Genomic DNA, 24,926 nt, shown 5'->3' with positions numbered 1-24,926 from the left:
ATTTAAACGTTTGATGTGCAAAGTAAAGATAATTTGTAGTTACCAGCAAGATTTGTCTCTGTATTTAAAAAAGTAAATGAAGCTGCCTTAACCCCCCCCTTTTCATACTCCTTTTCTAATTGCCGTGCATGTTTTACTCGTGTTATCAGAGCCCCTTTGTATTCGAGAAGAAAGTCTCCTTTTTTTAAAGGCTCAGTGGCCAAGACTCCTTCGTCTGAAATATTTATATTTTTAGACAATTTATATTAATAATCATTTTGGTCATATAATTGAAGGCTAGATATAGGCGCCAATAGTGTTTTATTCATAAATAATCAATAAATCTTTATGCTACTTCCATACTTCTTCCCAGTATTAAGTAACCCAATAGTCCATGTTTGTTTTCTTCTTTTTAATGGAAAGGGGCTACGATGTTCTTTTATAATTTCTAAACGACTTTAAACATAACCATATACAAAAATATTTGTACCTATGACATCATTGACGGTTTTTACTTCAAAACCTGGTGGATCAACGTAATTCTAACAGTACGTTCTTGCGAGATCAAGGGTACTTGGACCCTTTTGGCTACTAAATGTAAAAATGGAAATGTCGATGAGAAAAACAACAAGAGCTGTCAGAAGACAGCGCGCTCGACTATTCAAGTGCTTGACAGTATAAAGTAAGCCACCATGGGGAAATTGTTCATATTCAATAAGGTCAAGGTACTATAGTCATATTCTAACTGGAAGAGGACCATAATTGAAACATATTGATCCAATGCCAATGTCATGTAACTTGTGAATATGTTACTATGTCGTAATAAATAAGCTTAAACCAAACATATTGATCGCTTATGTTTTAAAGAAGTGGTACATTATAGACGATTTTGAGTTCAGGTTTCCACAAAACATATGTATTGAACATTTGTAAAGACATAAAACAAACTAATAAGATTGTATTTCAAGTTTGATAGCAATAGCTTGGGTCGGTAGGTTAGACGGTCTTAAGAAAAAAAATGCTTTTTTTAACATGTTAAAAAAATAAGGACAACAAAAACATTTTTTTTGGGGGGGGGTAAGTGTTGTTTTGTCAAAGTATGAATCAAATCTGATCCTAAATAAAGAAGTTATGGCAATTTAATCAAAATTTATTAATTTGACCTTCAGATTCAAGGTCCAAAGGTCAAGGTAAAATTCAACTTGCCAGGTGCAGTACCCTCATGATAGTAAGAAAGTATTTGAAGTTTGAAAGCAATAGCCTTGATACTTTAGAAGTAAAGTCGATGTAAACACAAAATTTAACAAAATAGTCAAAGTTTCTAAGTGGAAAAAGGGCCATAATTTTTACAAAATGCTTGTTACAGTTGTCTGCTCTTGTTTATAGATTGGGGTCATGTTGGTCAAGAAGTATGCAAAATATGAAAGCAGCACGTCAAGGAACAATTAAAATATTTGAGGTGGTACGCAAACTTTAACAAAGAATTATTAATAATATGCATATTCTAAGTGGAAAAGGGGGCCATAATTCTTACAAAATGTTGTTTACAGTAGTCTGCTCTTGTTTATAGATTGGGGTCATGTTGGTAAAGAAGTATGCAAAATATGAAAGCAATATGTCAAGGGACAAAGAAAATATTAAGGTAGTACGCAAACTTTAACATAGAATAACCAATAATATGCATATTCTAAGTGAAAAAAGGGGCCATACTTCTTACAAAATGCTTTTTACAGTTGTCTGCTCTTGTTTATAGATTGGGGTCATGTTGGTTAAGAAGTATGCAAAATATGAAACCTTATGTCAAGGGGCAAAGAAAATATTTTAGGTGGTACGCAAACTTTAATAAAGATTTATCAATAATATGCATTATCTAAGTGGAAAAGGGGCCATAATTCTTACAAAATGCTTGTTACAGTTGTCTGCTATTGTTTATCGATTGGGGTTATGTTGGTAAAGAAGTATGCAAAATATAAAAGCAATATGTCAAGGGACATAGAAAGTATTTGCGGTGGTACGTAAACTTTAACAAAAATTTATCAATAATATGCATACTTTAAGTGGAAAAAGGGGCATAATTCTTACAAAATGCTTGTTACAGTTGTCTGCTCTTGTTTATAGATTGGGGTCATGTTGGTAAAGAAGTATGCTAAATATAAAAGCAATATGTCAAGGGACATAGACAATATTTGAGGTGGTACGCAAACTTTAACATTCCAACGCTCACGCTAACGCCGACGCCGGGGTGAGTAGGATAGCTCCAATATATATATATATATATATATATATATATATATATATATATATATATATATATATATAACTAACGAAAAACTGCCTAGAGCTCTACTTTGTTTAACGTTTATTTATAAAATATATTCGTGAAATATGTACCGTAAAACAAGCTTTGTAATCAAATGATATTTATATAAATCGATCTTTAGAATTCGTCTTCCAGTATTACTTTAACGTTTACATAAAAACGCTTTTTAATAGTAATTGTAAGTTGAAAACATAATTAAAAAACTTACCTTAGTTTAATGCGTTTGTTCGCTCGAAACTCCATTTTTCCAACTTACTTTCACTAAATGATATAAATACCGAGTGTATGATTTTTAAACAGCGCAACCGGGGAACTGTTATATGCCTGGATACACACTCGATTGTAATTTGGTCAAGATTTGTGTATATTTTGTGCATGCCACAAACCCGCTAATCGGGGAAGGCGTTGGATTTCTAATTTAAATTGACAGTTTGGTATTTTATACACGTAGATTAGAGATTTGCGCCTAAAACCAACCGGGGAATTCCCCGGTTGGTAGGTGTTCCGCGGTTTGTTGGTGTGTATTCATACGATTTTCCCCGGTTGGTAGGTTTTACAAACTCACACACACACACACACACACACACACACACACACACACACACACACACACACACACACACACACACACACACACACACACACACACACACACACACACACACACACACACACACACACACACACACACACACACACACACACACACACACACACACACACACACACACACACACACACACACACACACGCACGCACCACGCACACACACACACACACACACACACGCACACGCACGCACGCACGCACACACACACACACATATATATATATATATATATATGCCTCTCTCCCTCCCTCTCTCCCTTCCCCCTCCCCTCCCCCTCCCTCTCCCCCTGCCCCTCCCCTGCCCCTCCCTTTCCCCCTCCGCCTTCCCCTCCTCCTCTCCCAGTCCCTCTCACTCAGAAATGCTATTATCTTTTTTTAGATACTTTTTATATTAAGAAGTATAAGTCTTCTGTATATGTCTTCAGAAGTATATATTCATACTTTATGTATTTCTGAAGATCAGTCTTTAGCACTTTGTCGTCTGTTTGTCGTTCCACAGCCTTCAACAAATTATATGTTATCAGAGCCATGGCGATCGGATTCTGAAAACAATAAAACTGAAATGTGAGGTCAATTTCTTCCAACACAATATGCATAAGCAGTTAATATCCATTTACTATATTATGTAAAATATTAATATAGCGGGGGAAGCTAATCTAAACGACATGTTAATTTAAAAATGATTCAGTTTTCGATACCAATACGAAAATTCCCCTTGTAGAAATTGCTAACCAAACAACCACTTGGTAATATGAATTCCATGTAATTTGCAAAGATATACACAATATATATTTAAATTTACCACACAGAAAAAAAAATACGACATACTTATATTTGTGAATAACACAACTTTTGTCCAGCTGGGTAAATGATTGTATGTTTAGTCCAAAAAGAATAACAGCGTGATAAAATACCGAGTGATATACATGTGAACGATAGTTTTTATATTTGTTGCTTTCAGTTGCTGATATACCACTTGACACACGGAATAGTAAACAAATGTTTGTCAAGTCTCAGTGGCATTAAGGTCCCATAGTGGTTGCATTTAATTGAACTGAATTTTTACACAGTGTATAACGATTTATTAGAGGTCGAAATCACAGATGGATTGACGATTATATTGAAGAAGACACCTACGAAAATGCTTTTAATCGCAATTGATGTATAGTTATAAATCAACAATTGGTATGTTTTCGCGTAGAAGCTTAATCAATGGTTGTTTCTAGCACAATTCCTAAATCAATTTAACTTGATAATATAATAAACAAATTGGCCTGTTTTCTTACAATTAAGTTTATCATAAAAGTAAGCTAATACCAAACATAAAATGGGTATTGAAAGTCCATCCAAAGTCAAAATTAGCGTTCTCAAGCCAGTATTCACCAACTATCGTTTATATGTTTGCAAAGCTTAAACGATGTATTTTATTCCGAACTCTTGTTTAGAAATAAAGTTCTTTACGGTGTGTTTACATTCTGCCTAGCCCGTGTGTAAACCCCTAAAAACCCCGTTGATCCTGCACCTTGTATACAGTTAAACAAAACGTTATTAGAGCAACCAAAACAAATTCAAACGACTCGCAACGATATAATCCCCCTGCGGTTACACTCTCAATCAACAGTACAATCTTATCAGATATATATATATATATATATATATATATATATATATATATATATATATATATATATATATATATATATATATATATATATATATATATATATATATATATATATATATATACATTTTATGAGTTTATAACTTAATGACAATCAGTGCGATTGCCTACATTATCATTATTCATTATGTTTACCGTATACGGGCAAACATGAACGAAAAATGGACACAAAAGATGAAACATAAACCTAAATTTAAATCGATCGTTATTTCGTAGTTTGTAATGGAGACAATCATACAATGATAAATCTCGGAACATGCAAAATGCATGCGGGGACTTTTTTGCAGGGTGAAACCAAAGCAGTCTGTTCGTTCCCGACCCTCACACGCACCCACATGCAATAAGTGTTTTTCATAAATCAGACACAGAACTTCAGATATTTGTGAAAGTTTCAAATTTGAGAAGAATTTCAAAAGATGTTTAGCCATTTGATCATGTGCCTTGAAACATTTGCTGCAATTATAACTAAAGTTGTAAGTGAATCAAGATGTACCTGTGATCATAGCAAGACTGATGGGTGATGGTTGCACTTGTGCAATTGTAAAAAAATACTTTAATTTAATGTTACATTTTAAAGAACGTACTACTGAATCAGAAGTCACATTATGTTACGTTAAGGATGTTAAAACGTATCTCAAGAATGCGCTCAACGTCTCTTATAATAAAAACTGGTTTCTTGTAATGAAAAATATAAAGAATCTGTTTGTTGTTTAAACAATTATTAATGAAATATCATCTTACCAATAAGGCCAAAGACTTAAGGTCATTTATCTGAGACCAGAATTTACTGTTTTGATCAGCTCTCACGCTCGATGTTTCACGAAGTATTTTGAACTCGACCAATTATCATTAGAACATATATTATCAGCAAGTTTCATTATTGTAAATACTCACCTAGTACTGTATTTGATAACACGTGGACCAGTTCAAACTCCACTGAGATATCTTTGAACAAATATTCTGACAAAGTTCGTGAAGATTGGACACAAATGTGACGTTTAGAGTGTTTTTTTAATGGGAGGTGATTTTAATACATTACAATTCAAACCCAGACAAAAAAAAATGCAAAACAGGTAGACACATAAAAAGCAGATATAACATAAACTCAATATTTAACTAATGGAATTTGATTGACATATGGTGACTGGTGAGCACTTCACGCAGAGCAAATATTTTCAACTTGGTATTCAAGTAGACAATTTGTAATTTTTAAAGACTGAATTTCTACTTCATCACCCATAATATATGTATTATTATTAATAAATGTGACCAAAATAAAACCATGATACAAGCCCCGTTTTTAAGAATAAAATTGTAAAGCTAGCAAAAGCGTCTGCAATCAACGAGTAGCTAAATCACACTGACACGTTATCGATCTTCTCACTCATTCGCGCACGGAGGTTGTATGATGTGACAGAAATAGTTTAATGATTTTATTAATTTTCATAGATTGATTGATTTCTATATAACGCTAAATAAACTGAATGATATATAGCAAATATTCATTTCATTGTGTATATAAGTATATTTAATGATTGATTTATTGATGCAAATTTGGACCAAGAAAACCATCACATATTTCTTCAAGATATTGTAAAATTATCAAACGATGATGGAGACAAATACCCCGACCATTTGTTCGAATATGAATGCTCTCAAGCATTGAAAGACATAACAAAATAACACAAACCCAGGCTCAGATGGATTAACAACAGAATTGTATAAACTTGTTTGGACCGACATAAAACAATACTTAATCAGTTCAATAAATAATTCATTTGAAACAGAAATTTTAACCGAACTTCAAACTCAAGGTCTTATTTCACTAAAGATATTTCATTTGTTATAATTGGCGACCAGTCTCTTTGTTAAATGTTGACTTTGAAATAGCAAGTAAATCTGTAGCTAATAGAAATAAACCTTTTCATAAAAAACGTATAACTACGAACAAACGGGATTCATAAAGGGAGATATATAGATGAATTAAGTCATTGATAAAATAAGCGATGCCGATGAAACAGGAATGATCTTTGTCTCTGATTTTTAAAAAGCCTTTGAAAGTTTAGACCATAGTTGTATTTATAAAAAATGTTAAGATCGCATGGGGTTCAGTCAATCTCTAATAAAGTGGGTGAAACTGTTTTATAGTAATGCAAAATCTTGTGTTATTAATAATGGGTATTTCTCTCATTTCTTCGACATCAAAAAGGGAGTGAGGCACGCCTGCCACTTTTCGCCCTATCTGTTTTTCATATGTACTGAATTACTAGCGAATTGTATAAGACATGATAAAAAAAGGAATTTACATAGACAATATCGAACTCAAACAAACATTATTTCTGATGATGCCTGTTTTCTGCTTGACGGCAGTCAAAAGTCATTTGAATATTTAATTATGACCCTTGACAAAATCACAACTAAATCAGGTTTAAAATTGAATAACAATTAATGCTCAGTAATGAAACTATGTGCATTTATAAGGAGAAAATAAAAAAATGTCCACATTAAAAAAATCATTGAGACTGTAAAAGCGCGACAACACTTGAGATAATAATATACAACAATACAAATGTAACGGCTGAACACAATACTTGTACAAAGAATCAGGAATTTGAACACTGTTAACATAAATGGAAAAAATGCAATCGTTCACTTATAGGAAAAATCACAGTTATCAAAACTTTTGCATTGACAAAACGAATATACCCATTGACAGTTTTAGAAGGACCAGATGACAGTTAAACTAAAAACTTTAAAAACAACTATGTTCACATTTGTATGGAACGACAGGATTAAATGTGATCAAATTATACAAGAATATAAAAATGGCGGTTTGAAAATGATTGATATAGAAAGCTCTATGAATGGTTTCAAAGCTTCTTGGGTTAAACGATTTATACACCAACAGGAATAAAAAATAACGAAAGTATACAGTATTCTTCTGGAAAGCAATGGAAATTATTTCATTAAACAAAATAACATTAAACCTGACGATATAAACACACTAAAATTCTAGAAAGGTCTTGAATAAGGTCTACGCACAAAATTACATCAAAGCTATCGGAAAAGAAATAATTTGGAACAACTCGTTTATAAAAAAAATCATGTAGAACAAATACATGACTATAGAACGAGGCAATTTTATAGTTTTGATCAATTACAAAACTTGTACGGGTTAGATAACAGTTATTTTCTGAGATACTATTGTCTTATAAAAAGTGTGCCACAAGATTGGAAAGAAAAGCTGAAAACTCAAGACATAAGTTATCAACCACCTGCAAATTTACTTTCATCTGATACAGAGTCAACTAAAAATCTGCAAATTAGTATACCAAAAAGTCGTACTGACGAAGCAAATCAATCTTATCACGGCAAATCCAAAATGGTAATTATGTTTTGATAAAGAATTTGAAACATATAAACTGTTTACTCACCCGTTCATTCTGACCCATGATACAAAAATAAGAATTTTTCAGTATAAATATATTAAGCAAATTATTCCTAACAAAAACTATTTACTGCAGTGTGGTTGAACACATTCCAATTTGTGCGTTTTATTCAGCATCAGTAGATTCAAATATGCATATGTTTTAGGGATATCCTATAATTAAACAGGTTTTGAACACTTTAAAAGTGTATATCGAATTTGCCGAGCATTTCAAATTTTGATTATAAACATATAAGCTTTCGTAACGTTTCAATTGGTCATTCCAAAATATCACAGATTGTCAACTTTTTCATATTGTCGGCAAAATTTTATATGTTATAAAAAAGTATCAGAACAACATTCCCAATATTTAACCGTTTAACACGTATCTTCAGAATAGGCTAAAAATTGAGGAGATAATTGCTTTCAATAAAGATCAAATATAAACTTTAAGAAACAATTTGGAACAGTTTGTTAACATAAAAGTTTAGTCAGAACATGTATTTGTTTGCTTTGATCTATTAGTCGAACGATATATAATTATGTATATTGATACTGTCTCGTTAATTAATTTCGACAGATATGTCTATTGCATTGTTTTTTTTTCTATTTTTTATTGCTATTCCTTAATGTGTGTAATTGTATTGTCACATGCTTTTTCTTCAATTACATCTATCCACCTAGTCTTTGACCCCAAGTGACCAAGTTTTGAGGTAAAGCATTATATCTATAGGACCAATGCTCTGATTAAGTTTCATACACATTGGGCTAGACAGTTGGGCTCTAGAGTGTTAAAAATGTTTTCCTTTAATTTTGACTGGTTACGTAGTTTTCGAAACCCACGTGACTCAGTTTTAAACTAGGCAAATATATAATTGTGAAAACGTTTTCCTTAAGTTTCACGAAGTCTGGAAGATTATTGTGGCTTCTAGAGTGTTCACTAGTTTTTGTTTTTAATTTGACTAAGTTACATTGTTTCTGACCCAATGTGACCCAGTTTCGAACTCGGCCGAGGTATCACTTGAACAAATGTTCTCTTGAAGTTTCCTGGTGATTGGACAAGCAATACTTACTAGCCTGACTTATTATTAGAAATAAGTGATGTATTAAAATACCTATTTATGAAATTGAAGAATATTGAAGCATTCGAACGAGTGTAATTAATACTAATATAACGCTGTGTATCAGTCTAGTGGTTCCGCTATTTCGCTTCTCACTCTTCTGTTATACGTTATAACGGAAACCACTTGATTTAAACGCACGCTGGGAACAGTTGACTAGTGTATTATTCCGTATTTAAGTGCTATATAATGAACACAGTTTAGAAGCAATTGTTTAGAAACAGGAATGTAAACTTTTTTACCTCCACTTTTCGCAAGAGTATTTCCGCCAACTCATGTTTACGCATCATGCAAGCCCACAAATACAAGTAATTCCAGTATGGCAAGAACCTGTTCTGGGACTCAGTAGACTCAACTGAACCTTGACCACCTTTCTTCTCTTTCTTCTCTCCAAAACATAATGCTCTGAAACCATTTTTCGTTCAGTTACATTTCTTAGAGCAAAAATTCGTGAATCTTCATGTGTATTTGTAAAACTGTAAAATGTATGTTTTCAGAAACAAAATGTTTTTAAAAAAGAACCTGTGTTTCTGCGCTGGGTTAGAGGAGACGTCAGGATGAGGCTTCCAATGGTCATACACTGCCTTGTCTGAAGGAACAAGAATTGCACACATATTTGAACATAGTTTAACTACCATATTATTTGGTGCTTAATCTATGATTTGTCTTCGTCTTTTAATTTGAATGGTAAATTCAAGTTTTAGTGAACTTTTAAAAACTGACCCTGAGTCATTTTATGTATAATACTCTCGGATATTGAGGTTATTGAAGTTATGTCAAAAACGTAAGCACAGTTTGTTCTAACAGTTTTACAAATACAAAATTTACCTAGCTAGCTAGTTAGATATATTAACCTTCATGTCAAGCTTAAAGAGATCGTCAACTTGTTTAGCCTAATGATGTTTGTACGTGAGGGACAATTATTTCATATAAATTAAACGCAGAATCGTTGATTTTTTTAATACCATTTAGTGTAATAAACTGAATGAATAAACAATCATTGCTTTTGTCAAAACAAAGATATTATGTCGTTAAAGTTAAGATTTATAGTTTTAGCAATTGCAGTTGTAATTCAGAAAGTTAATTTGGTAGGATTATTTCTATTAATGCCGGCTCCGCGAAAATAATTCAGCTTCATGAGCAGAATAAACTCGTACATTGCGGATCCATTACGCTGTGCGCGGTCAACGTTAAATTCATGTTCCACATCTGAAACAATGCTTAAGCACGTCTAACCACTTCCAGCCATGTGTAAGGCTAGAGGCGTCAGTTCTTGTCAGTGATAAGCCGCAAAAAAACACGCCATTTCCCTTGATACCGAAACACCCGTCCGATGACCGTGCTCTACCCGTGACAGCCCGCTAAACGTTCGCGTCTTACTGCGTCTTCCAAAGTTTTAATCACTGCCAGAACACGAATAATCACGTGTGATTCACGCGTATTGCACGTCATTACCACGTGTATTACCCGTGGTTACTGCGGTATAAAGTGTTGAGCAGTTCAAAACTTGTTTCTGCATCCAAAGCCGTTGCGAGTTTTCCCCACGTCCTGTCACGTCTTAACATTGACCTTAGCTCGACATCAACGCGAACAACATCGTCTGCTTCGCGGGATATTAATTTCTGACGAGTTGTGGCCGTGATTAAGCCATAAATAATCGTTGTGTGACCGGGCCTTAAGACTGTGCAAGTTAAAGTTCGTTAAACATTTGATTAATGGTTGCGGACGCACCAAAAAATCCACGAAAATAAGTTTCAGTCGAATAGTATTGGTTTCGAAGTATAATTTGGGTATAATCAGAGAAATGCAGAGAAGTAAACCGGACACGTGGGTAACGAGTACCAATTACGATGATCAGAATTCGAGATCACGCCGAAACGAAAGCAATGAAAACGCTGCGATGGTTCAATCTTTGGACCCGCGATAAATGACGACGAGCGACAGCCGTTTAATTGGGAAGGCGATGTCGAATAGTGAAAAGGGCCAAGGATGCATCCACCAAAAGTAAAAGTGTATATAAAAATATAAATATTCTATATAGGAATATCAAAGGACTTAAGAACTATACACAAGTAGAATGCGTTTTTTTTATAATACCCAAAAACCGCCCTGAAAGATACTGCACAATGCGAATTATGGCTGTTGTAAGTAATCTACACGTGGTTACACATTTTCAAGAAAACAACAGAACCAATCAAAATTATTCAATCGTTTCGGGTTTGTAATGTTGAATAATTTAGCATTATCAAACTGTGATTAGTCATTAACGATTACGTGTTTTAAGTTTATGTTTTGACAATAGTGTTAATTTTCTATACTATGTACTATGTTCTTTTTTAAGTTTTTTTTATTCATCGAAACATTATAATTTATTATCAAGTTGAGACGTTAACGAATTCAAGGTAATTTACTCAAAGAATTTAACCATACATATGCGAAACTGAAAATTATAAGCGTACGAGCCTAGAAACTATTTTTACTGTGTTTTCGTGAAACATTGATGCGAGAAAATGAGACATTTATGTTCACCGATAATCTTGAGTTTCTTCATAAACGACTAGAGGACATTTATTAGACCAATGTGCAATACTGAAAGTTGTGTTACACATGGCCTTCGTGGTATAATGTGTGTTCGTCATGCAGATAGTGATGCCTTATGTTAAGTGTAGATGTACAAGAACTCATTTTACCCAAATAAATACACTTGATACCTCTGCGCTGAGTCATAAAGTATGAATAATAACGTTTTTAAAAAGATCCGAGTTATTAAACATGAGCTCAATTTATTTTCAAAACCTTTTATACACACACACATGTAGGTAACAACAATTTACTCATTTGCAGCTATTTATATTAACGGCATGAACACATACGTAAATAACGGCATTCAATTTTTACATGCAGAATATTACGTCGATTTCCATGGAATCAGTCACCGCGTTCGTTACACAATTAAGGTTATATATATTTATAACGTGTTCATAAAATTGTGTTATTAACATAAATCTGATAAGTTGCGTGTGTTATTTTCCTCGAAAAAGGCTTCATGAAGGACATAACTCAATTATACTCTTAGTCATGGTTGTGGTATGGTTCCATTTGGCAGTGTTTTTTTGTAAAGTATACAAACTACTGCATTAAGATGCGATAGTTTACACAAAGTGCATAGTGTTCATCAAATTGAAAAACAAGAATATTTAACTACATATACTATAACTATAGAAACAAGTTGTTAAGCACATATTCAAAGATCTATGGCTTAACTGTACATGTTCACGAGTGTAACTAAATTTGAATAACACTTTTTTAACGTGGATCCTAAGGCCGTTTGGGGTTCGATTCCGACCATTGTGACTTGCTTTTAATCGCTAAATTTATAAATGAATCAAGCCGAATTCCTATAATTATTCGGCATAGTTGGTTGGGCTAAGTACGAGGTCAAGAATGAAATCAACTTGTTCAGACCTCGAAAGCTTTTCCACGGCGATGATCCCGGCTTTAATCATGTTTATGTTTAAAGTCGCGTTGTAAACATTGTCCTGTATTGTATGGACAATAGGTCTCCCACCTTGAAAAACGACGTGCGCGTTTAAACAAACAATCCTCTCTTGATAATGTTTATGGAGTATTCCCGTTTATTGAAATAGGAGCATCTTATTCCTTTTTATAGGCACGTTGGAAATTTTCAAATATCAGGATCCAGCGTTATTTTGCTAGTCGATCAAAACGGTTGTCGTCGGCAAAATGGATAAAATGTCTATGAAATGGGCTTTATACTACCGTCGGCTATTGAGTGTTGCACTAGTTTCTATCCAAAAATGGATGGCAGCGTATCTTGTTTAGAAGCTTCGTCAAGAACACGGTATTCTAGTTTTCTCAAGAGACTAAGATGTGATAATTTAGGAGAAGCTGCTGTGTGTCACCAGTGCGAGTTGCAATCCCATACAATAATGTAAAGGTGTTCAGTTCCCAGCAAACATGCACATATGGGTCCCATATGGGTTGTTTCTGGGCAAACCCATATGGGTAAGCCCATATGGGAGTCATTTGGGACCAATATGGGCTAGCCCATATGGGAATGCCCACAAGGGTCCCATATCGGTCCCATATTATTGCGCTATCGGGAAAAATATGTAAACTTGTATTTATTTGATTAAAAACTCATTTCTTAAAACGTATGTAGGACTAACTTGATCTAAACTGCTAATATTCTACCCAAAAATAGAAAATCAATGCATAAGCAAATAATATGCTGCCCATATGGGTCCCATACGGGTCCCATATGGGATTCATTTGCGAGCTATATGGGCTTGCCCATGTGGGAATGCCGATAAGGGTCCCATATAGGTCCCATATTATTACCCAAAAATAGAAAATCAATGCATAAGCAAATAATATGCAGTCCATATAGGTCCCATATGGGTCCCATTTTGGCCGCCCAACAAAGGACAAAATCAGCTACCGGGCTGTTTCTGGGCAAACCCATATGGGTAAGCCAAAATGGGAGTCATTTGGGACCTTTATGGGTTAGCCCATATGTGAATGCCCTTAGGGGTCCATAAAGGTCCCATATTATTGCGCTATCAGGAAAAAGATATAAACTTGTATGTATTTGATTAAAAACTAATTTCTTAAAACGTATGTATGACAAACTTGATCTCAACTGCTAATAGTTTACCCAAAAATATAATAGCAATGCATAAGCAAATAATATGCAGCCCATATGGGACCCATAAGGGTCCCATTTGGGCCGCCCAACAAAGGACAAAATCAGCTATCGGGCGCACATTTTTTGAAAATTCTGTTTTTGATATGGCTTTGTTATAAATAATGTATGTACTATGATTAATATGAAGTTATTTTCAAGAGATAAGTTTAATTTAAATAATCGCGCAGAAAAATAAAGTATTTAAATAATATGCGCATGCGCAGATGTTAATTCCGCCTCGCGAAAACATTCAAAACAAAAACACTCGAAACGGTAATTTGTTAAATTGTGATATTATACACGTAATTATATATTTCTTTTGAAATCAGATATATATTGCTGATCACGCATTATTTATTTATCTGTTACTTCAATGATTGCCTGTGTGTTTAGTAATTTGAATTGCAAATTATTAGATTTCTTTATTCGTTACGTTCGTTTGTCGCCATAGATCAATCTCTTAGTTAAACTGCTTAATTAACTTGATTCTGCCTAAAATTCAATACAAACTATTTATAGCAGTCAGGCGCATGTCTGAAAAAATGGAACACTAAATTAGTAATGATGCTTATGCATGAGAATCTTACTTATCTCATACATTGATAATATTAATTTAAACGTATTACATCAAAGACGTATAATATAATGTTTTTTTTATAGGTCTTTGATTACTTGCATGCGAGCGAAGGTTGTCTGCCTGTGGACAAATTTTAATGATTATTTAAACACAAATTTGCAGAATATTAAAAAAGTCTGTGTATTAAGAAATAATTAAATTCGTAACGTTTATTGTACAAATTTATATCAGAAAATAAAATATTCACCACCGCCTCGTTTGCCAACATCGTCTTTACAAGGAATGTCCAGCAGTGCATGACAGAGGCCGGTCACTCCCATTAAGTCCAGCTGAAGAGCCTTCCCAAAGACAGTTCATAGGACAAAGTAACTAATTTTGTGCTTGAAACTTTAACTTTAAAATAATTTCAGTTTTGGAATTACTGTTTATAAAATGCCTGATGGTTAATTACATAAATAATTGATGTAAACAGATAATCCAACTTAATAAATATAAAATACACCGTCATTTAGTGATCTATAATAATACATACTTCTACTAATAAAAGAAACAAATTGACGTTGACGGGTATAAAGGTGCAAGTTGCTATAATCAGCCCTAGCCGTACAACAGCTGTTGGGACAAATCGGGCCCGCCGCCGTTATATCGGCACACATCCGATATAATTGTATCCAACCCAGCTGTGATATATATTATTGTCAACATAATTTTAGGTACAGATTTTTTTACTCTGTCTTCAGATGCAGTTACACAGATTTTAACGATGTTGGGAACAATAAGAGACGAGAACTGGGAAATGAAGCGGATGCTGCAGCGACTCTTGGCTAGGTCAGCTACTGATGACGAGCCAATGCAACTGCCGGAGAACATCAGTCTTCCAATTGGAACATTTGAGCAAATGAATTAGTTTGAAGAGCATCTTGGTGATGAAGCTATGATCCATCTTTTCTAGGACTGCTGCATAGTTCAAGCTTTTTTATCAAATATATTAAGCAATGTTGTAAATGTAATTGACAGTTTTTTCTCCATTGATCCTAAACCATTCCTTTAAAGCTCATCTTCTAAGAAAGCATACAATCTTTTTTATCTGGAAATGAAATGGTATATATTCCTTTGCAAAAGAAGAAACAGCATTCCGGTTTTTGAAGGTTTTAAAAGACATATATATATATATATATATATATATATATATATATATATATATATATATATATATATATATATATATATATCATGTGCAATTACGAAAAACACTAGAATGTAAGAAGATATCAAAGATAATAATATGGACTTGTTCTCGAAAAAGGATTTGCCATTTATTTGAGTTTTTTATTTATTATTGAAGTGCACATGGTAGCTGGCCAATCAAAACTGAGCTCGCTTACACATGAAATGACGTTGAATCAAACGTAAAAATGGGTGGAGCTTTGAATACACAGTTAATATTGTCGTCTGCAAACAAAATAGCGGCCGGTCGCAAATGTCGTATTATAAGATTAAAAATGAAAATAAGCGTGACAATTAATTAATTATTTCCAAGCTGACTATCGATCTAAATTAAAGAGTGATAATTAAATAATTAGTTCTATGTCGTTGATGTTACAACTTTCTGTCGATTTTGGATTGAAATGAAAAGGTGATAATTAACTAATTTGATCGTTTTACTCACACACTATGCAAACTAACAGCGGCGTATTTTAATCAAAGGAAACCGTGAAAAACACGCGCGGTTTAATTGCAATTAAAGTTTAATTAAAGGTTGTTAGTATCCCCAGTGTCTACAGTTGATTGTGAACGAGGGTTCAGTAGGCAGAATGTAATCAAAACTGATCTAAGAAATTGGTTGACTGTAAAAAATTTGGAACATCTCATGAAAATCTTAATTGAAGGAAAAGACTGCAAAGATGTTGACTTTAAAGTGATCTACAAACTATGGGCTGGTAAAAAACAGCGCAGAATAATAATGAAATAATAATGATACATGTCATGACTTTGTTCTCTGTATATAGCAGGATTTGTTTGCAATGCATGTTGTGAATGAAATGTATGCTTATATTTTACATGCCAATTATCATGTTGTTAAAAAATGTGTTGTATGAAAATATCTCTATTACCATGAAAATTGTGATGTGATGCATATTATGATATGTGACATGTGCTTGTTGTCATGAAAAGAAATATGAACAATCTATAGTATACTGTATATATTGTAATTTGAAACAAACGAAAACTGCTTGGCAATAGGCCCAAAACGCACCACAGACAATCTAGGATCCAAAATTATTTATTTTTTTTTGGGGGGGGGGGGGGCATGCCCCCGGCCTTTCCCTTAGATCTGGATGCAGAGCTACAGATAAGCTGCGTATTTGCGTAAATACGCAATAAAAAATAGGTGGATACGCAATTTTTTCAAAATCTGTGCGTACCGGTACGCAAAACAAATCGCCGATACCCAATTCGAGCCGCCTTCTATGCGTAATGAAAATTCCCGTTTTGTTTTGGCCGTTTTGAATCGAGTCTTAATCGACAAGCGCTTGTTTTTATCTGGTAACGTATTTACCAATCGTTTAGATGATAACACATGCGAGTCAAACAAAATGGCGTCTCGAGGCAGACGAAAAGTTTCGCAAAAAAATACAAAAACATTTAGATTCCTTTGTCGTGGTAAATCAATCTAAATATAAAACAATTGCAAAGGGCATAGTTGATGACTATAATGAATTTTGTTATGGGCATTTTCGGTCAAAATACACTATATTATACTACCACAATACCGTTCCAAACCCCTATGATGGGGTGTGTTGGGTTTCTAAAACAAAAGTACTGGCCCATATTATTGAAACAAAAACAAGTAGAAACACATTCGATGAGTGGGTTGAGAAATTCCCTTGTCTTCAGATTGTTGAATCTGATAGCAGAAAGATGGAACAACCTATACTGCGATTGAATACATAACAGTGACTTTATGTAGGTACGGTTATGAGAAGCTAAATTCACGTTTTATTGCAAATACCCAATTCACTTGTTTGTTTTGGTACAAATACCCAATTATTTTTTATATGAGCGGGCATCATACTTTTGGATACCCAATCACGTTTTCCATTACCCAATTCATTCTTACTTTGAAGGGTATTACCCAATTACCCCAAAAAGCTTATTTGTAGCTCTGTCTGGGTGGCTCAAAGATATTTTGGGCCAGCGCTAGCCCTGGTTTTGGATTTTTCTGCAGGGTTTTTTTCATTTGTAGTTTATAAAATATTTTGTTTAGTCGTGCAAGTATGTTTTCTACGAATGTTCTTTGAGTGCATGGTGTGTTGTTTGTATTGGTTAAAGATTTTATATGCATGGGTATGCTTTTGAGTAATGTGTAGTACATCAGGAAAATACTTGAAGGTATTCTGTATATGTAATATATATTTAATATCAAAATAATAGAAGTCCTTAATTCTATAGTCGTATATCTGGTCGACGTATATAATGTTCTGTAAAAAACGTCTTATTGTTTGAAGTTATGTCTTTATTGTTCCATAAAATAGTTTTACTGTTGGTTTGGGTTTATAGATTATGAGTCACATTTCTCCATGCGGATATAACATTAGATAGAAACATGTTTCGCTTAGCAACTTCATGTAAAATATTTTTGCTGATGTTACATTCAAAAAATTAGGAATCACCATATTATTTTAGAATTTTCTGGTAGAATAGTTAACGTGAGATCCTCCTGCTATGTATGTATGTATCCATGTATATGTGTGTAATACTTTATGTGAATAAAAGTTGAGAGTACTTTAATAAATTTTTAAGTCTTTTAACAAAAACCTTATATTTCTTGCAGGATAATGCTATTTAGCTCTTAAACCCTTTGATATCACTCTGTTCCAACGAGAAGAAATAGATAAAACATTAAAAAAAAAATGAAATTGGAAGTACATGAACAAGAATCTTTTGTCTGATGTTCAATTTGAACACACAGTATTTTATGTTTGCAGCCAACATATTATTTCTAACATAACCTGAATTTCCATTAATGCGTTGTCCAAAATTTTACAGGCTCTGTGTACCCATATTGAATACTATGCTACCAGTTTGTAGCCCATATTTAGTACAATGCTGCCGTATGTAGCCCATATTGAGTAAAAGGGCTTACCGTATATAGCCCATATTGAGTAAAAGGGCTGCCTGTATGTAGCTCATATTGAGTAAAAGGGATGCCCATGTTGGACCTATATGGGTCCCATGTGGGCACCTATATGGGCCCCATGTGGGCTGCCAACATGGGACCCAGATGGGTAGTGCAACCGGGCTCCATATGGGTCCCATCTTGGCTGCCCCATATACTTTCATGGGGCAGCCCAGATGGGACCCATGTGGAGCCCGGTTGCACTCCCCATCTGAGACCCATGTTGGCTGCCCACATGGGGCCCATATAGGTGCCCACATGGGACCCATATGGGTCCCATATAGATTGTTTGCTGGGTTAAAACAAAATCAACGCAGAATTACGTTTCTGTACCATAATGAAACGATAGATTGTAAAGTGTCAAGAGTGAAAGTCATGTTTAAATGTGCGTTTTTTGAATCAATTTAAATGTTAATAATTTGTGTTTGAAAAAAAAATCTTACTTCTTACTTACTTCTTTATATTAAATGTATTATCATTTACATGTATCAATTTTGTTTATGATGGAATAACGGATTGCTTTTAGACAATACATTAAATTGTTGGAACTTTATTAATAGTATGAAACGTTGATATTTTCAGCAACCGTCAAAACGATAAATGAGTAATCCCAATTATGTGTTGCCCTTTTATAATGTTATAATCAATTGATGTTGTTTGCGTTTGTGGTGGATGTTAATGGTCAACCATCGCATGACACCCAAATCTCTTTCTGATTCGTTCTGCAGATTTGTTGTTATGCCTTTGACAATTGACAATAGTGCAAACAAACATTTTTTTTTTAACTTTTAATATGACAAAGTGGATTACGCGAAAATTTTATATTTGCCAGATCATAAGTGTATGAGTGAAAAGTTTCAGAACTACGCCACAATACCATGTTGATTTGTGCCAATTAGCAAGGAAACCAGGCTGTTTTAACAAATGTATTTTTCATCACCCCGTAAGTGTAACTGGATATTTTTTGTTACAACGTAGAATACCATAAAGCGAAAACTAAAACATTTATTTGACTCCTTGGAAGGTGCCAATGACGAATTAACAATATATATTTTAAGGATAATATTTCTCATGTGTTTTGTTAAAAATGGAATTTGATCAGATCATCACCGTGCATCACACGTGGCTTTCAATACAGGAACCTTACTTGTCCAATCTGGAAGCTTAAATGTGTGTGAGCTATATACACAAAACACATTTGTTTTCGTTAAACAGTCTTAATTGCATCTTAAATTGTAACTTATATTGTACGCTAACATTGTAACCTATTTATTACTATTTAATGACGCATGATCTTTGCTATTCATGGTTTATAGCCATGAGTCGTTTAATATGAGACATGAGTCTCAGTTGTGTAAAAGTTGTGGTAAGTATTTTTTTAGTGTAATTACACCGTTACGTTTGTCATTGTAATAACAATACTCTGTCTGAGGATCTCATGATTTCGGTTTATTTCATAAATTCCTATGACAATATGCATACATATATTTTGTTAAAAAACATGATTCCTGTATGTATATTTATAAACCCAAGTATTTTTTGTTAATGCTATTGCAATTGTAAAATTAGTCATGATAACCTTGTTTTATAAATCTGTAAAAAAGAGAATGCTATTAAAACGTTTCATTGGCCACAAGACAATATATTTTCGGGATATAACACATGATTCTTGTTAAACTCATGTTATTAACTAGACTTTTGTGTAATGATTATCAATAAATCCCATATCATGTTTTACCTGTCTTAAATTATATTTATAGTGCAAAATGTTACTGTAGCATATACATATAACTATTAAATAAAGATTAAACACCACAAATCATATTACCAACTATAGTGCCTCGAACTGGACGCGCCTTCATTATCTGTATAACCTCCTTAATCGTTGCAAGGTCCTGTAAACACAATTTGATGGAGGCCAATTATGATACGTATACTTGGTAAGGTAGTGACGAATACTCGCAAGTATCTGTTTTATTTATATTAAATGACCGTTTTGTAGTTGTACTGGTTATCTTTTTAGCCGCTTTCGTTCGGTGTTTCAATAATAATAATTAACGATGGAGGCGAACATTAAATGTATTAAAACGCTATATTTTAATTTATATAACTAAGGACATTAAGGTGAATTTTACTTGTAGTGTCATCTATTAAATATTACGTGAGTATGATGTTCTCAAAACGTTAATTATTTAAGTACCCTTTTAGAAATATTCTTCTAAAAACAAAATGTAAAAACGGTTAATTTTATGTCAAGAAATCAAATCGTTTTCGCGGAATGACAATAATTGCAGAAGCTAAACGAACGACGGAACTGACATGAAATAAGAGTACTAGTAATCATATTGAAACAGAAAACGTTTATTAGCCGTATATAGAGGTTTTTTGTTTGACATGTATTACTATCAATTACTTTTTTAAACAAACAATCTACATTTGGTGAGGTTTTATGGTTTCAAATTGATATACATGTATCACCGTCATTGATATGCAAACTAGTTCGCAGAAGGTTGTGCAAAATAACTTTAAAATGAATATTAAAAGAAATACCCAGGCTAATGCGTAAACAATTTAAATGTTTTCAACTGTCAATGAAATATCTATATAATTGTTAATATTAGACAGGCGTTTTGACCGAGGCAAACATACTCCTCTGCCGTTAAGTATATGATCGTTTTAACAGTTGTCTTCTCAATAACTGTTTATGCTAGGAGATGCTGAATACATATTTTTGTTCTGACGTTTGGAATGTCGCTATATAAGTAGTTTCAAAAAGCATTGATGTTTTCATGCTGCATTTGAACAAACTGCATTTGTAGCGTATAGAAAGTAATATATATTTATTTTAATTGCACATGCAGCTTCAAAGGCACTAAAACTGTATAATTCAGACTTGTGTGACTTCGGTAGTTTTAGTAATATTGAACACAGAAATCTAGTATAAGCGTGTACATTCATAAGGGAGCACATTTAGGCGAATAAATATTACTGATTGAAAAGTAAATGTGTGTATTTTAAGCTAGTAGTGCATTTTAATTGTGGGTACAGTTCTACTTGCTATACAAACAAGTAACACAATACTATTTAGTACGTACCTTGTTTGCGGTAGGAACCATTAACTGCAAAATGCCAAGAGTACATCGTTTAATCAAAGACATTGCTATTTTATTATTTTCCAGTGCAAAATTGTATTCACCTCGTAGCATTTTACAAACATACGTAGAATATTATATACATTCATACAAAGCTTTTCATAAAGTATAATGACTTTCATAAACAGCGTATTTGATGTATAGCTATTTGATTGGTACATAAATATAATTGTCGTGCATTAAAAATGCAGTTATAAAAAATGATAATTGCCTTATAGTTTAAGTATTTTACATAAAAAAACCACACTTGTTTGTACAATACAAACTTAATCAATGTTGAATATAAGTATGTAAATCATTTATTATAAACCTATTGCACATAAGAAAATTAAGTAGTAAGTGCTGAAGTGCATTGTATAAGAAAACTGATAATGCAGAGTTTAAAAAAACATTTCGTATTTGATAAACTGTATATTATGTGTTAAAATTAGTAATGTCATTTTATGAGATGTCCGTAAATATTTTAACAAGGGTCCAGATTTTCAATTCTTCATCTGATTTAATTGTATTTTTGTGAATTTCAACAGTGTGTTTTATACTGTTTACAAGTCCGTACTTTGAAGGGATACTGTTTTTTCTTTGACAATGAAAGATATACCGTTTAAGCTCTAGGTATACTATATTTAAATCGTTCAATTTTGGATTAATAATAACAAGTTCTTGATCCTGACATGTTATGTGAATATTTATGCTTGGTAAACTTATACGAATAATATCAGCAACAAATTTAGTAATTTCTTGGGTATATGGACCGTACCAGAACACGTGAATTATATTTTCAACTTCCAAATTACAGAATGTTCATAGTTTATTTGCAACTATTTGCATTTTGAAAATAAAGGATTTTGTTCCCAATATTCTGCGGATTATTATGTACTGGAGCCATTTGATATGTGTTTCATTATTTAGATTGGATGCAAGTGCATGTACTTTTTTCCAGTCAATATTACAAAATTACAATCTGGAATGTCATTGTTTTGAATTAATGTTTTGTAAATATGTTTTTTCTTCTTTAGGGCTGGTTACTTTTTTGTTATGTAAGTTGGTTATATAGGTCCTCAATTTTTTTTCGTCAAAATTCGGCAGGTCTTCAAAATTGTCAATATATTTCTTTATTATGTTAATTAATCCTTGTTACATTAGGAAGTTTTCATTTGTTCCAACTTGTGTATCCAAAGATTCTTTGGAAATAAAACAGTTTCTTTTTACCTTTATGTCTCTAAAACAAACCTAATTCCTCTTTCATATATATATTTAATATAGATATAGCTATTGCTTATTTTAAAATTATGATTATAAAATTGAGGCATATCCAGAATATCATCACAATTTATTATTGGTAGCTTTTCAAAATACAATATAAGTAGGGTCAATATATGAATAATACACCATCAACCACAAAACCATTGCTACAAAAGCTATTTTAACTGCTCCTGGTAGGGTTGAAGGTCCTTTATAACGTATCACAAGTTTACCACAATCGGACCTCCGGAAAGTGTTTTTTTCAAGATGGCCGCCAAGATGGCCGCCTAGACCTATCATTAATCTTAGCTATGTAACTATCCAATCCAATTTGACACAATAGGTGTCTATACCTAGATTTCAAGGGGCAAAGAACACAGAAAGATCATCAGACATTGTTTACGTTTAATATAGTACACACAAATCCAACATGGCGTCTGAAATGGCCGCCAAGATGGCCGCAAAAACCTATTAATGATCATAATTATGTTTCTTTACACTCAAACGTGATGACTTTGGTGTATATACATAGGTTGCAAGGGGGGGGGGGCAAAGAACACATTTAGATCATCAGACATTGTTTAAGTTTATTATATTACACACAAATCCAATATGGCGTCCAAAATGGCCACCAAGCTGGCCACCGAAACCTACTAATGATCATAACTATGTAACGATACACTCAAATTTGATGAATGTGGTGTATATACACCGGTTTCAGTGGGCAAAGAACACATTTAGATCATTAGACAAAGTGTAAGTTACACATGCATTCAACATGGCGTAATAAATGGGCAACAATACAGTACGAAGGACCACAAGTCCATAACTTGTTACTCAAACGTTATGGTTGTTACGTAAAACGCCATAGTTGAGGAGACAATGATCACTTTTTTTGCATTGTAGATATCACTAAGCAATCCTAAAATCTAATCTATGATATTTAGCTGTCGACTATCACTTAATACACAATCACATTTGTCCATAACATTTATCTCAGTGTGTTAAATTGTTGGTTTCGTCCTCCTCCTTCTCAGTACCCACTTATTGTAAATTGATTGAAGTGTCACAGTTTTCAGTTTTGCAAAGGCTGGATACAGCAGAGCAAGGAACTTCATACCGGCTGCAGCTTCATCGAGAGGATTTACATTCTACAAAGCAGTTACAACGGATGATTTTCTAAAGTTCTTCCCATGCAGCATTTTGTTTTTGTATGATTTGAATATATCGTCCTGTTTCGTTTCCAATTCGATTGGTTTCATAGTAATTGACATCTCCATTTATACCATGATTTGATAGTACATGTATACGCGTTGGCTATGGAATAATTTTACATGTGGTGTTGGGGGAAGTCGCTTATGAGTGACGAATGTTTCGGTAGTAGCCGCTTTCGTTGTAAACATGTAACGACACAGAGATTCTAAGGAATCATTGGACTTGCCACCAAACAGAACCCCCATTAAGCATTTGCAAAGATTTGATATGTTCCCTTGAGACTAATTTGGAATGGAGAATGAGCTAGCACATAACTTTTTCTAGATGCTGAAAATCATTGAAATTAAATTACAGCCTTAATAAGCACGAGTTCTTTCAAAAGATTAATGTAAAACACTTTGTGTTCCTTTGACTATTTATTTACGTCAAATCGGAAGTAGATTGTCTTATTGTCCCTTTCGGAGGAATGAAGGATCAAGATGATCAATCTGTATCCTCGCCCACCAACGTTGTGGTGCTACGACGGGATCGTTCCACTGTAGCTTTAGCAATATCAACGTCGGCATCCCTTAAAGACAGAATAACATAACATCCTATTTAAGTCAGAGCTGTGCTGATCAGAGCAATCATGTTTTTGTCACGAGACAAAATGTCTTCCTTTTAAGATGAGCATTCTATTTCTTTGCTGAAACTTACGATAGGATTTACGTGTTTC

The 24,926-nt window shown here is 33.4% G+C and overlaps 1 protein-coding gene across 1 annotated transcript; it reads right to left on the bottom strand.

Moving 5' to 3' along the window:
- Positions 1-192: 192 nt before the first annotated feature.
- On the bottom strand, positions 193-24,131 carry LOC127839931 (uncharacterized). Its single transcript, XM_052368324.1, has 6 exons — positions 24,117-24,131; positions 20,431-20,497; positions 9,660-9,726; positions 9,380-9,542; positions 3,350-3,450; positions 193-214 (listed from the first exon to the last, which is right to left on the bottom strand). The coding sequence occupies exons 1-6, from the start codon at positions 24,129-24,131 to the stop codon at positions 193-195; spliced, it is 435 nt and encodes a 144-aa protein (XP_052224284.1).
- Positions 24,132-24,926: the final 795 nt, after the last annotated feature.

Source organism: Dreissena polymorpha, chromosome 7 (genome assembly GCF_020536995.1).
Source record: "Dreissena polymorpha isolate Duluth1 chromosome 7, UMN_Dpol_1.0, whole genome shotgun sequence".
In the NCBI taxonomy this organism is placed as follows: domain Eukaryota; kingdom Metazoa; phylum Mollusca; class Bivalvia; order Myida; family Dreissenidae; genus Dreissena; species Dreissena polymorpha.
The sequence above is the reverse complement of the archived record's forward strand: the minus strand, read 5'-3'. Positions and strand labels throughout refer to the sequence as shown.